Source organism: Marasmius oreades, chromosome 1 (genome assembly GCF_018924745.1).
Source record: "Marasmius oreades isolate 03SP1 chromosome 1, whole genome shotgun sequence".
NCBI lineage: Eukaryota > Fungi > Basidiomycota > Agaricomycetes > Agaricales > Marasmiaceae > Marasmius > Marasmius oreades.
The window spans coordinates 5,074,611-5,087,255 of record NC_057323.1 but is presented as its reverse complement, the minus strand read 5'-3'; the positions used below and the strand labels follow the sequence as shown (position 1 = coordinate 5,087,255).

At 47.1% G+C, this 12,645-nt stretch overlaps 4 protein-coding genes and 1 non-coding gene across 6 annotated transcripts; 1 reads left to right on the top strand and 4 right to left on the bottom strand.

Annotated features, from left to right (window-relative positions):
- Nucleotides 1–2,081: 2,081 nt before the first annotated feature.
- On the bottom strand, nucleotides 2,082–3,552 carry E1B28_001840 (uncharacterized protein). Its single transcript, XM_043147811.1, has 8 exons — nucleotides 3,495–3,552; nucleotides 3,328–3,434; nucleotides 3,196–3,256; nucleotides 3,010–3,141; nucleotides 2,686–2,925; nucleotides 2,359–2,631; nucleotides 2,249–2,292; nucleotides 2,082–2,181 (listed from the first exon to the last, which is right to left on the bottom strand). Exons 6-8 carry the CDS (start codon nucleotides 2,598–2,600, stop codon nucleotides 2,141–2,143), a joined length of 327 nt encoding a protein of 108 aa, XP_043016525.1. The 5' UTR covers nucleotides 2,601–2,631; nucleotides 2,686–2,925; nucleotides 3,010–3,141; nucleotides 3,196–3,256; nucleotides 3,328–3,434; nucleotides 3,495–3,552; the 3' UTR covers nucleotides 2,082–2,140.
- Nucleotides 3,553–5,300: 1,748 nt separating this feature from the next.
- Nucleotides 5,301–7,549, top strand: E1B28_001839 (uncharacterized protein). Its single transcript, XM_043147810.1, has 13 exons — nucleotides 5,301–5,407; nucleotides 5,470–5,585; nucleotides 5,637–5,655; nucleotides 5,708–5,897; nucleotides 5,954–5,985; nucleotides 6,044–6,080; nucleotides 6,143–6,541; nucleotides 6,595–6,710; nucleotides 6,769–6,909; nucleotides 6,959–7,036; nucleotides 7,089–7,139; nucleotides 7,199–7,221; nucleotides 7,279–7,549. Exons 1-13 carry the CDS (start codon nucleotides 5,338–5,340, stop codon nucleotides 7,453–7,455), a joined length of 1,449 nt encoding a protein of 482 aa, XP_043016524.1. The 5' UTR covers nucleotides 5,301–5,337; the 3' UTR covers nucleotides 7,456–7,549.
- A 63-nt stretch (nucleotides 7,550–7,612) lies between these two features.
- Nucleotides 7,613–7,705, bottom strand: E1B28_001838. The gene has a single exon. It is a non-coding gene; the product is annotated as a tRNA-Ser (tRNA).
- A 134-nt stretch (nucleotides 7,706–7,839) lies between these two features.
- Nucleotides 7,840–9,776, bottom strand: E1B28_001837 (uncharacterized protein). The gene is made up of 7 exons (XM_043147809.1): nucleotides 9,643–9,776; nucleotides 9,536–9,590; nucleotides 9,386–9,481; nucleotides 8,898–9,329; nucleotides 8,387–8,846; nucleotides 8,165–8,338; nucleotides 7,840–8,101 (listed from the first exon to the last, which is right to left on the bottom strand). Exons 1-7 carry the CDS (start codon nucleotides 9,670–9,672, stop codon nucleotides 8,014–8,016), a joined length of 1,335 nt encoding a protein of 444 aa, XP_043016523.1. The 5' UTR covers nucleotides 9,673–9,776; the 3' UTR covers nucleotides 7,840–8,013.
- A 46-nt stretch (nucleotides 9,777–9,822) lies between these two features.
- On the bottom strand, nucleotides 9,823–12,637 carry E1B28_001836 (uncharacterized protein). 2 transcript variants are annotated; one of them, XM_043147807.1, is made up of 9 exons: nucleotides 12,519–12,637; nucleotides 12,130–12,457; nucleotides 11,927–12,075; nucleotides 11,705–11,873; nucleotides 11,386–11,648; nucleotides 11,092–11,334; nucleotides 10,313–11,042; nucleotides 10,191–10,252; nucleotides 9,977–10,132 (listed from the first exon to the last, which is right to left on the bottom strand). In XM_043147807.1, exons 1-9 carry the CDS (start codon nucleotides 12,552–12,554, stop codon nucleotides 10,010–10,012), a joined length of 2,103 nt encoding a protein of 700 aa, XP_043016521.1. In that variant the 5' UTR covers nucleotides 12,555–12,637; the 3' UTR covers nucleotides 9,977–10,009. The 2 variants fall into 2 exon arrangements, with proteins under 2 accessions (XP_043016522.1, XP_043016521.1); XM_043147808.1 differs by having other exon boundaries at nucleotides 9,823–10,132; nucleotides 12,130–12,637.
- Between the last annotated feature and the right edge of the window lie 8 nt (nucleotides 12,638–12,645).

The following is a 12,645-nucleotide window of genomic DNA, read 5'->3' as shown; positions in this document are numbered from 1 at the left end:
TAGGTCGTAGCCTGTTACGGTCATTGCCCATGGCGTGAGATGAGAGACGGCCAACAACAGATCCGAGGCGCAACTGGTCAACTAACGCGCCTACTTGAACACCCACACCCTGCTTGGTCTACCAACTAATATAAACATTGTGGTGCATTAGACGGCCTTTCAAGCGACTTAGATCTTCATTTTATGCAGTCACCGATCCACCATTTCGCTCGTTCTCGTGTTTTTCTTGTAAATAAGTTTGGTTTTTTCAGAGATGTCGGAATTATACATTACATAAAATTTATGGTACACTGCACTAGCCCTGAGTTACGCCGTCAAGAATCTGCAGGAATTAAGGCAAACGGATGAAATCTGAGCGAGTTATCGTGTCTTGAAGATTTTGTACCAGATGTGCGGCTGGGGAGCGTCCGTGGGAGCCGCGCCAACTATTTTCGAAATAGCAATAATCACATCCTACTTCTTCCCGCTTGACACTTCAGACACTCAAAATGTTGACAGAGAGTACCAAGGGTGCCAAATTGTGCACCGCAGCTTATCAACGGTCAAATGTAGGTTTTCTGAGAATCCCAAATGAATCCGCGAGCCCATATTCGTTGTCGAAGTACATTATCAGCCCAGTACGGGGAGGCCACGTATCGACCAGTAATCCGCATGTGTGGCAAGAATAATGTTCCCTGGCGAGTTTGTGGTGCGAGTGGATCCCTTCTCGTTGACACAATGTTTTTGACTACGACACAGGCGTTGGAGTCTGGCACTTGCGCGTCTGGAAAGTGCTCGTGAAGAATTTGCAGGATAAATGATGAGGGAATTGACGGAAATGTCCTTGAAGGCTTTTCCATGTATCAAAGCTCTTTGAGGGCAGCAGTCGTAGCTTCCGTAGTTCGGGTTCGGATTAAACTAGGACCGAGTCGGCGAGAAGAATAATAAAGACAGGAATAGAACGTACATATCTAGTTCTAAGCAGATAGGAAAGATCCGAATGCTCCTATTCCGTAGCTCACGGTTGTCGCACTGGTGCTTATCACGGCCTCGCCTTAGGACGATTGGGCCCCTTCTTGACGCCGGAATCTACACTGTCATTGACGCGTCCGACATCGTATTCCGTCGGAGGGTAAAGGTAGAGTAGGTTTCAAGAAGAAAGGACCGGTCGAACAAAACCATCTGTGATCGCAGCAAGTGAGGTGAGAACGTTGTCGCATTGGCATCCTTGCCGTTCCGGAAATAATAGATCCACACCAGAACCCACAAAAACGATTTAACATCATGCCGGTAAATTCGCTGGAACTTCCCTACGATGTGATCAAAAGTGAGCAGATCCAACCGCAATGAAAAGTAGTGTTTTGACACTGAAATCGCGATGTTTAATTGTTTGCCCACCTGCATGGCATAGACCAGAAAGTGATCCCAATGAGTTAGGCCACATGAAAGAAGTGAATCACTCACATAGATACAAGCCCAGAAATGTTTCACGGCATCTTCCTATGCACTCATACTAGCGTTCAGGGAAGGGGAAGATCGTGAGACGAGGTATCCTTCCTTGTTCAGACAGGAGTCCGCACTCTCGATTACCAACCGTACAACTTTGCATTCATTATGAATGAGGCGTGTTGGGAGTTCGGAGAAGAGTATGAGGCAAAAAGGGAAAACATACGGCGACATCCTTGTAAATACTCCAGAAGCTTCTGGACGACATGGTGTATGTGGGCCATCGAAGGCCCGCTGGCAGGTACGAGTCTGAGGTCGTGACGGATGTAAGTGCAGATTAGATGGCCACCCTGCAAAGACCGAGAAGGAAATATACCTTGAAGCGAAAGGTGAGAGCGTGATAAAGTGTTACTGAATCAGGCGTTATCTTATCTGTAAGATAAAAAAGGAAAGAAATTTGCACAGTTAAGCGGACCACAAATGGCAAGTCCGACCGGTACGAGGACTCGTTACGAACGGAGTGAGCAATCTGGGTTGGATGTATGGGAAATGGAATCAGCACAGACTTGGCCCGCCCTTAACATGAACAGTCGCAAGAAGCAACATTCAACCTTGCATATTCGGAACACATATCAACTACAGAGTTTCATATACGAGCTTAGTCCGAGCCATAAACTTGACATGGGCCCTGACGGACCGCCTAACCAACCAGCGTTCAAACGGAGACAGGAACGCAGCCGATGCTAATGAGAGTGCCTAAAGACGAAATACAAATCAGTAAGCAGTCAAGTGGGTGGCAGTTACTGAAAACAATCGTGTTTACCATGGCTGTTGTCGTCGCAATTGACGGTGTTACTTCCATCAGCGCTTAGAAAAGAGGGTATTGTCAGCCTCGTGTATACGTCAATTCAAGGGCTTGGCTGTGCAACTAACCATGCACCGTTGTTACTGCCAATGACGGTGATAGGGCTGCAGTCGAGGCCAACGAGGACATCGAGGTTCTGCAAGACGACACCGATCGACTTGAGGATAACGGCAACGGCGGGATCGCTGGCCTGGGTAACTTGTTGGCAACATTGGGTACCGCTATCACCTCCACCACCGTTTCGTGGGACGGCAGTGGCGGCAGCAAGGGTAGTGAGAGCAGAGAGAGCAAAGAATTTGTTGAACAACATGATGAGCAATATAAAGTACTAGAACAGGCGACTGCTGGTGTGTTCGAGTGAGGAGCAGGACGTCGTTTGAAGGAGGCTTTTATACGTTTTTCTGGTCCAATTTCTGGCCCCTAGTTGTGCTTGTACTTAACTTTCAGGACCAACGAAATCTATCAGTCCCATGTTGAAGTGGAGCTAGGTGGAGTCCTTGGGAAAACACGCCTCACGAGTCGAAGCGTTTTATAGCGGGCAAGGGCGTGCAGTTGAAGGTGTAATGAGAGACTTCCGTCAGATCAAAGATGTCTGTGATGGTTCAATTGAAGTCACCTCTGGGTGACGCAGGTGGCTGGAAACAAGTTCGAAAGAATTGAGACGGGTTCTGTCTGATACCGCAACACCGCGTCGAATAATGAGGTTAACATCTACTCACCTCCCACAGCAGACACCTAACGTTTTTTTCCTCCATCAGATGTTTATGCAGACTTCACGTTGACTTCACATTCCAAAAAGTACTTGCGACGAGATTCGATGCTACTTTGATGCTACTTATCTCCCCGTTCCTCTGCAGAACAAAATTTAGCGAGGAAGACAATGATACTAAAGTTACTGCACGTACCTGTCATCAGGAACGGGAGGGTTGGTCGTCATTGTTCTAACTTCTATATTCAGCTTAGAGTCTAGACAGCATCGTAGTCATCAGACTCCGGTAACAACTTAATGAGCAGGTGGACACAACGTCACCACATACAAAGATCGGAGATTGAGTTGTCTTGAGCGGCGTCCCAGGATCGACAGCCAGTCTCTTAAATTCCGATATGTATAATGACACTGGGCCATAATCGAAATTAGTTGCGCCTAAGTGAAATAATCATCAGTGCCCTTGTAACCCCATGAGAAGATGAGAGTTTTCTGTACCTTCACGGTCTACCAAGTTGCGCCGCTCGCATTGATGGGTGGAAGGTGGTACGATTTCAAGTTCGGGCGTCGGTTGCGTCCCACGTGCTTGAAGTCTAACGTGGCGCACCGCGTCGTCCGCAGTGGCAAGTCAAACGCGTTTTTTCTTCTTCTGACGCCTGAGTGTGCTTTCTGTGACATACCCATGTCATTTTCTTCCGAACCTGCTGCACAGAGAACGAACAGACAGCTGGCCTTCTTCAATGATCTCCCAAATCTCAGGAGAAACGTTGACTGAGACGAAGGAGCAAAACACCGCGGCCACGCGGGGTCCCTCTGGATAGTAGATTTACCCCATCCACTATTTCTGACTTCTCTTTCTCATTCTGTTCCGATATACCGTTCAACAACACCAATGACGATTCTTTTGAGTTCTCATTCATGTGATGTTTGTTCGGTGGCTCAATAGACAGCTGTCGGACAGAAGTCATGAGAAGAACAGTGATACTGAATTCGTGTACCTGACATGAAGAACTTAAAAAACAAAACAATCAGTCACATTTCAAGTTCATCATCGTCACTTTGTCATTTTGGGAAGAGAGTCTCACATCTAGGCCGGCGACAAGCTTTCGTATCGCACCCGAACGAGTCGTTTGGTTTTTTGATTGACCAAAGAGACGAGAGAGTAAGAGACGAGAGTAAAGGCACACAGGGACCAGAATGACAATGATTTGGATCGACCGCGAACGTCGCAGTATACATATTGGTCAAAACCTTGATAAATGTCTTCCCATGGCCGTGCTCGCGTTGACCAGTAAGCTCTGGGATTTATCCACAATGAGAGGTTGTGAAACGTTGTAGAAACAAAAGCACGAATCATTAATTAGGTCGAAGGCCTGGCAGTCGGAGGTGCCTCATTGGAGGTGACTGTACTGTTTGAGTCCAGATCCGTCAACAGTAAACAGAATGCACTGCAAACAAATATTCGATCCCAAGCACAAGTGCCTTCGGCTAGAAATGAGCTAGTCATTCCCGCAAGTTCTTCACAACGGTTTCATCATCCTTAAATTGAACCCCTGCTGCCTAGGCTCATATGCCTGTACACCGTTAAAGATTTGAAAACCAAGAATGTTGACACGGGGTTTTCTGAAGCGGAATTTGATCATAGCCTCGGGGAAAGTTCTTTAGAAAAATAGCTGTTTCTTGCGATCAGCCGTAAGAGGAGGAACCGATGAGGTTTTGTAGTGCTTGAAGTCGAAGGCGCTATTCGTTGCTTTCACAGAAGACTATATCTGGTGGTCTCAGATTCGGTCTGGTCTCAGAGCTACAGAGCTATGTGCAAGAGCTGCAACAAATCAGACCGTGTTATGTTATAAACGAAGATGGGAAATATGTACAAATTTTTCCTGAAGACTCGCTCTCATCTCCTGCATCGTAAGACGCACTCTCCCTTTGTCCTTTCCACACCTATCTTTATGAGCGTGGTCAATGACGCCTTGCATAATGAACTAGGTTGAACCTCGTCGTAGATTTTGCTGAGCATGATTCCCAGAAACATGAAGGTCTAGATCCAACATGTTTCGGTACGTTGTATTTCCCGGTAAGGTCAGGAGTAACTTGCGGAAGGGATAGCAATGTGTTGCGTTTACACGCTGTGCAACTGAGAAAGTTTTCAAGAAGTTTGAGTTGTTACTTGCATTATTTCGTGGTGAGGGTCGAAGATAAAAAAGAGCTTAAGTAGTACAACGTACAACCGAAAGTGGACACCCTCGGCATTCCCGGCACATCGTGTCATTCTGAGTCACGGCGCGGGGATATCATATATGGTTCATTTGAAAATCTCATATCGGACGAGTTTGGGTCAATGAACGAGACGCCAATAGGACTCAAATGGAGGGCAGGATTTTGGTATGTGACTTTCGTAGTCTGGCTAGGTGAGTGGACAATTCTCAATCGATAAGATCTCGAGTAATACTTCCTGAAATTTACATTGCAGGTATCTCTGTAGACATACTCGTTTATTCGATAATCGTGCCAGTCATACCTTTCCGACTAGAAAAACTCGGTTATGATAATGTCTCAAGTCGCGCCGGATGGTTACTGTTCAGCTACGTTAGTATCATCGTTCGAGAGACTTGAGGAAATCTGACTTTGTACTTGAAGTCTGTTGGTCTGGTACTCGGTGAGTCGTTCTTCGAAGTTTGGGTGTATATTTACTGATAGCTCACTGTCAGCAACCATTCCAACCGCTATGATCTCGGAACGATACAATGCTCGACAACGGCCCCTTGTTTTCGGTATTCTTCTGCTCATAGTGGCCATTATAATGTTGATGGAGGCACCGGTATATTGGTTGATGGTCATCGCTCGCTTTTTGCAAGGGCTTGCGTCAACGCTAGTTTGGGTTCCCGGCCTCGCCTTGTTGTTCGTGAAAATTCGACTCTGATTGAGTCGTCTTTGGATTCATTCATTCTCCTTAGATGTGATACTGTAACAGAGAACGTGGTTGGAAGTAAATCACCTCTCGGCCACAGTTCACCCCGTACATGTTTTACTTACAAGTTTTGAAGGACAGATGGGAATTACCCTATCGGGGATCTCTTTTGGGTGAGTTATTCCATTCACTGTTGACCATGACTATTAGTTCGAAGCCGTTTCTCTATCTCAAGGTTCCTGCTTGGTCCTCCCGTCGGAGGTGCACTCTACGATAGATTCGGTTTTCGTGGTACATGCCTATTCGGTGTAATTGCCGCTTTCGTGGATCTTATTTTTCGACTTATCGTTATCGAACGAAAAGACGCCCTCAAGTGGGACTTCGATCCTCAAATCGGCGCTGTGAACACTACCAGGCCCGGGGACAATGCTTCTGCCTCAGCGGAACAGAAGAATGCGGATGGTGTGGTTGCTAACGTTTCGCAAACGAATGAAAACGAAAACGCAGATACCCCACCTTCCGAGCCGAATTCTGAGGGTACTTCAAAAGTTCATTTGTCTTTGGCTGCGGTCGTCCTGTTTTTGCTTAAAGAACCCCGAGCTTGGACGTCCATTCTATGCATTTTGATTTCTGGGTAGGTGTCTGCCGTCGAACGATAGTCGACCTTAACGGTTTATGCCCTTCTAGAATCATAGCCACCCTCCTCGAAGCCCCGTTACCGGTTCATATGAATCGGGTTTGGAATTTCGATTCTCAAAAAGTAGGCCTTGTCTTCATTGCTTCTGTTGTTCCGAGCTTCGTCTGTATGTCGATCCCCCTACCCTTTTACGGTCAATCTTCGAGCTGATTGTTACCTGTTAGCAACCCTCCTTGCCGGTTATTTCTCTGATAAATTCGGTGCTGCACCAGTCATGTCCATAGGACTAGTCCTTGCAATCCCATTCTGGATTTCTATTACGTACGATATCCTAGCGTTGTTTATCGTGTCGTTCGCTGTCGAGCGTGAGTTGGGAACTGTTTGTTCGAGTTGAATTCTGACTATAATTACAAGTCTTCTTCATTTCGGGAGCATTCGCTCCACTCAATGCCGAGCTCGCTCATGTCTCTCGGGCCACGGAAGGGATTGGGTGTACGTGCTATTTACTTCTTGTGATTCTTTTATGACGCTTACCGCCGATAAGATGCTCACGTTTCGGGAGCTTTCAACATTGCTTACGGTGTAGGAAGTGCAGGTGAGATTTCTTTTTCAATCACAGAAGAAGTTGGTGATCACCTCACCTGTTGTTGTCAGTCGGTCCAATCATTGGTGGTCAGGTAAGAGCAACGAATTTCCCTCAGGTTTTGAATCTCTGATTTACTGGTTACACTAAGGTTTTTGACCATGTCAAGAATGGATGGCCGGTGTTGTGTTATATTGCTATCGGACTGGTGGCTGCAACTGCAACCCTGGTGTTTTTCGGGCTCGGTGATGAGAGTTTGTTCAGTAAAACCAGGCGTTTCCTTGATAGAAGGAAATCGAGCGATTTGCCGTCTTCAGGTTCTACTTAGACATTAATAGTGACAGTACTTTACTGTAGTCCGAATCTCTAGAATGATTGGGACCTTCAAATTTCAATAACAGTTGTGAGCTGTCGGTGCCTCATAGTTTATTTCCTGAAGTTTATTCCACGAGGACACCAAAAAAAGGTCAAATAAGGCTTATGACCGACGCCAGCAGGATTTGAACCTGCGCCCTCAAAGAGGAACAGATATCAAGGATAGTTCGAATCTGTCGCCGTAACCACTTGGCTATAGCGCCTGCAAATTCTTGTTCCCTACGGAGTAGTATAACTTCACGCGTATTGGCTCCGAGCGAGACAAAGAAGCTAGCATGTTCCAGGTCTTGATCGTCGAGGCAGGCACTGTCGTCTAACTTTCGGTGGGACTGAGAACAACTTCTAAAATAGTAGAATGTCTTTGGACACCTGTTGCAACGATGTTACAACAATTGATTCGATACTTTTCTTACACATGGATGCAAGTCTATGATCAGTATGAAGTACATTAAACATTCGGGTCAGCCCTCAGTCATTTAGTTTTTGAAATCTCAACTCCTGACGGCGTTTTTTACTTCTTGAGCAAAGCAGGCGGATTGGGTCCAGTGGACAAACCCTGGTCGCCGGCGTAGGTAGCACCAGAATCAGAAAGTTCCTCCCTATAGACAAGTTGTAATTAAATTAACACGGACACAAGGTTGCTTGTACGGCAGACAACTTACTCGATACGGAGAAGAGCGTTGTATTTGGCCACGCGTTCACTTCGTGCAGGTGCACCAGTCTTGATTTGGCCGACACCAAGAGCGACAGAGAGATCGGCGATGATCGTATTCTCGGTTTCACCGCTACGATGGGAGATCATGACACCCCAGCCATCGGATTGAGCAAGTTGAGCACTGGTCCAATGTGAGCACTCGATTACAAAAACATGGGCAAAGTCTCACGCCTGAATGGACTCGGAAATGGTGCCGATTTGGTTCACCTTCAAGAGCAGGCCATTGCAAGCCTTCTTCTCAATAGCAGTCTTGATCCGCAGAGGGTTGGTCACAGTCAAATCGTCGCCAACGATCTGGATGCCGCTGTTCTTGGTAAAATGTGTCCAAGCTTCCCAGTCATCCTGGTCGAAGGGGTCCTCGATCGAGACAATGGGGTACTTCTTGACATAACTGAGATAAAGATCGGCAAGTTCCACACCAGAAATCCACTTCGTGGGATCGGAGTTGGGGTTCTTGAAGTCCAAATCGTACTTGCCCTCCTTGTAGAACTCGGAGGACGCGACGTCTAGAGCAATCTTGATCTTGCCTTCGTATCCGGCCTTCTTAATAGCCTCAGTGAGTAACTCCAAGGACTCATCGGCACCAGACACGTTAGGAGCAAAACCCCCCTCGTCGCCAACGTTCACAGCTGTGGAAGATCGTTTAGATCCAGTTCGGACAGTATTGAAATTACACTGACCATCGATACCGTACTTCGCAGAGATAACTTTCTTCAAGGTGTGGTACGTCTCTGTACCGATCTTCATAGCCTCAGTGAAGGAGGTGGCACCGGTGGGCAGGAGCATGAACTCTTGGAAGGCGAGCTTGTTTCCTGCATGCGACCCACCGTTGATAACGTTGAAAGCAGGGGTGGGAAGGACAAAGGGGGGCTTTACACCAGCGAGATCAGCAAAGTGCTGGTAGAGAGGGACACCCTTCTCCGCAGCACCAGCTTCAGCAACGGCGATAGAAACACCAAGGATGGCATTGGCACCAAGTTTTCCTTTGTTGGGCGTACCGTCAAGCTTGATGAGGAAATCGTCAATCTCTTTCTGGGAGGTGACTGGTATCCCAGCCTTGGTCAACTCTGGGGCAATGACAGTATTGACGTTGGAGACAGCCTTGGAGACACCTTACAATGCATCACATGAACAACGAATTCAAAAGATATAAACGCTAGACACGTACCCTTTCCGACATAATTGTTTTTGTCACCGTCGCGAAGCTCAACAGCCTCATGAACACCGGTAGATGCTCCCGAGGGAACGGCGGCACGAAAGCGACCTAGTTTTCGAATGAGTACACATCACGCTCGTGATGCTGTCGTAAAACACGTACCCTTCGCCGTAAACACGTCGACCTCAACGGTAGGGTTTCCTCGAGAGTCGAAGATCTACAAGAGGTCGTTATGAGCTTTGGACAGAGTAGGGAGAAGTTGTACTTACTTGACGAGCGTGAATTTTTGTAACGGACATAAAGTGAGCTGGTGGTAGGAAGGGAAGAAAAGGTCGTTATCGATCGTTTTTAAAATCAGAGGTGACGCCTGAGGCCGCTCATTGTTACGCTTTCCCACGCAAAGTCCCCCAAAAAAATTTGTTTCCACGACCTTCCATGAGGCTTTTCGCCCCAAATTTGACCTAAACCAGCAAATTTGACGGTCTTTGTTTTCGCATCCGAGTAAAAGATGCGTTTGTACGAAACTCAGAGAGCGGGAGCGCGTAAATGCGCGTACGGAGTTCGGAATTCAAATCGAAATCGATCATGATGTAAGCGGTGATTATACTGTACCTAGGAAACGCTCGTACAGTATAACTATTTTGCTGGTTTTCGTTTACCGCCGACATTTTTGCCAGTTGGTAGAGACCTCATGAGTGCCGCTTTTGTGCGATTTTTGTTCTTGACGTTAGCATTCGAGTAGAAATTTGTTGCTTTGCGCTGAAAAGTTGTTTTAGGGAGCAGAGAAGTAATGATATTTACAAAGAAAAAAACAAACCTTGTTGGTTTTCATGCGCCGTCCCTTAGTCTGTGCTTGAACTTCATCGTCATCAGATGCGGCTTTGATAGAGGAGAACTGTCAGCAAAAATAACAGTGGTCCTTGGAAGAAGAGAGCTCACCCTGTTCCTCTGATGCGCTGCCACCGTCTTCGGGCGCTTCAGTAGTCCCTTCCTCTTGTATTCCGTTCCAAACATCATTCCACGTCAACTCATCGCCTTTCCCCTCCTCCTTGTTCTCTTCCTCCTCGTTCTCTTCATCGCCTCCATCTTCCTCAGCCTCGTCACCCTCAGTAGTGAATTCCTGTTCTAATGGCTTGACATCCTCAGCCAAGAAATTATTTTTCTGCATGATCGACCCAAGATTCTGTTTTACTCCAGGAACCGCCGATGTGTCGACGCCCTTTCCTTTGTTTTTCAAAGATTTTATCCTCTTCGCCTTTTCTTCCGCCTGGTTCAACTCCTCAGGCCGTTCAGGAGGTGGAACAAAGAATGGTATCCGTCCACGAACCCAGTCACTCAACACGATCTTCGCAACCGAATCCTTATCTGGCTGTCCTCCCTTCAACAGTCGGCCTTTCTTCCTAGCCAGTTTATCCAAAAATTCCTCTGGATCCCAACCTTGTGAAGGCTCTTCGGGATTGGTAAGGGGGACATCGTATGTACGCGACAAATAGAGCGGTTTTACGCGCTCCATAAGGGTGGGTATATGTTCTGAGGGTGTCGGAAGGGCTTCAACGCGGACAACACCTTTCAAGACAGTAGACGTTTGAGAGTCGTGTGCGGAGGTGGGTACAATTCCAGGACAATCGATTAGGTATATCCGCTTCGTCAGAGTGATATATTGCCAGACCTAAGTAATTTGAGCAACACCCAAGATCTGAAGAAGATGTTTACGGTACCTTGGTTTCTCCGGGAACTGGTGCAACGGTGCAAACTTTGCCGCTTTTTACGGTGTTGATGACGCTGCTTTTGCCAACGTTGGGATATCCGACGAAACCGACGGATATCTGCTTCTTGTCCGAGTGCAGCTGTGAAAATTGTCGAAGAAGTTGAATGAGCGAACCTTTCCCGAAGGAATGGTTTGGAGATGCGTGGAACGCAATCGTAGGGTATCTTGGGGTAAGATGTTGAATATAACGAGCCTTCGGAAATGATTAGCTGCGTCTAACGGAGATCGACGGCCAGACACGTACGGTCACCCAGTTCGGCACAAGATCACACTTGTTTATAACGAGTACCACCTGTTTATGGGCTTTCTCCTTCTTGATATATTCTAACACTGACTCACACAGTGTCCCCAGTGGATCACGAGCGTCCAAAACATGGAGGATCACATCCGAAGAGTCAATGACCTTGTAAAGTTCACCGTAAATTCTCCTTGATGTTCCTTTAGCGTAAATAGGTTCGTTATAGTCGGCGTGTGTGGGAGCTTCAACGATTGACGATGCGAGGGGTTCTGTCGTTACGCAATTTGAGATGCGGCTTCGTGTACAAGCAACAAAATAAACGCACCTATGACTCCTTGCCCAGACCGTGAAGCCGAGACTTCAGCGTCCTCTGCCGCTGCCGCACCTAATCTCCCTAGTTCCTCAAAGTCACCAACATCGATCTTTGGTCGTTTTCGCTGAGCTTTTGGACCAAACGTTTCGCTGAAAGGTTCGGTTTCTACAATATGTGACCGCTTTAGGGTAACTACATGAGATACAGAACACCAAAGGATCTGAAAATAATTACCTTGCGGGCGTTCGGATTTGCAGCTTCATCCAACAAAGCCATTGGAAGTTTATTTCGACGCAAGAGAACCGAGTAGGGGTCGTCTTTCTTGGTTGCTAAACTCGTTCTGAAGTGATCCAGTGCATTCTGGGATATAACCCGAGTGTTACCTACCAGAACAATTAGTTTTGACTTGGATGCAAAATATTGAAATAAGTGCGCACCGAACCACCGTCGATCAGGCTGCACCCGTCCTGGCTTCGTCTCATCTTCTCCCTTTTGAAACGCCGCAGCTTGTATTATCTTTCCATCCTTGTCCCGCACGGGTTTCCCCCCGCTAAGCATTTTTAGTCGAGCGACCTGCTTCGCATTGCGATAGAAGTTTTCTCCTTTGACTTTTTTAAGGGAGACCCCGGAGGTGGATGAGGACTTGGTTTTGGACGTAGATCCCGACTTCTTGAGAGGCGCCATTGTTACACGGCCTACCGACAAGGTTTCGGAGGTTAGTCGATGCTGCACCTCAGGCAGGAGTTTGACAGGTGCCGTAAACACCTGTTAGGCCCCCTTTTAGTCGTGTGGGAAATGGACCTAAGAGGCCCTGCTCCCGACTTACATATCCCTTACTACCATTGCTTCTCTGCTTCCTCATCGCTACCTAGTGCTCCCAGTATGCTCCCCTTGTCACGCTGTACCTATTGTCCAAATAAATCAATATAACGTGCTTTCTTCACCTACTATTC

What these genes read in the sequence shown, in the direction of transcription:
- E1B28_001839 (XM_043147810.1), top strand. Translation starts at nt 5,338, where the DNA reads ATGAACGAGACGCCAATAGGACTCAAATGGAGGGCAGGATTTTGGTAT. An exon ending in TGTTGTTCCGAGCTTCGTCT is followed by an intron (nt 6,711 to 6,768) that starts GTATGTCGATCC and finishes GTTACCTGTTAG; the next exon opens with CAACCCTCCTTGCCGGTTAT. An exon ending in TTACGGTGTAGGAAGTGCAG is followed by an intron (nt 7,140 to 7,198) that starts GTGAGATTTCTT and finishes TGTTGTTGTCAG; the next exon opens with TCGGTCCAATCATTGGTGGT.
- E1B28_001840 (XM_043147811.1), bottom strand. Translation starts at nt 2,600, where the DNA reads ATGTTGTTCAACAAATTCTTTGCTCTCTCTGCTCTCACTACCCTTGCT. An exon ending in GGCAGTAACAACGGTGCATG is followed by an intron (nt 2,293 to 2,358) that starts GTTAGTTGCACA and finishes CTCTTTTCTAAG; the next exon opens with CGCTGATGGAAGTAACACCG. An exon ending in TTGCGACGACAACAGCCATG is followed by an intron (nt 2,182 to 2,248) that starts GTAAACACGATT and finishes TTTCGTCTTTAG; the next exon opens with GCACTCTCATTAGCATCGGC.
- E1B28_001837 (XM_043147809.1), bottom strand. Translation starts at nt 9,672, where the DNA reads ATGTCCGTTACAAAAATTCACGCTCGTCAA. An exon ending in CAAAAATTCACGCTCGTCAA is followed by an intron (nt 9,591 to 9,642) that starts GTAAGTACAACT and finishes GACCTCTTGTAG; the next exon opens with ATCTTCGACTCTCGAGGAAA. An exon ending in AAACAATTATGTCGGAAAGG is followed by an intron (nt 9,330 to 9,385) that starts GTACGTGTCTAG and finishes ATGCATTGTAAG; the next exon opens with GTGTCTCCAAGGCTGTCTCC.
- E1B28_001836 (XM_043147807.1), bottom strand. Translation starts at nt 12,554, where the DNA reads ATGAGGAAGCAGAGAAGCAATGGTAGTAAGGGATAT. An exon ending in GCCTGATCGACGGTGGTTCG is followed by an intron (nt 12,076 to 12,129) that starts GTGCGCACTTAT and finishes TTGTTCTGGTAG; the next exon opens with GTAACACTCGGGTTATATCC. An exon ending in CAAATCCGAACGCCCGCAAG is followed by an intron (nt 11,874 to 11,926) that starts GTAATTATTTTC and finishes GTTACCCTAAAG; the next exon opens with CGGTCACATATTGTAGAAAC.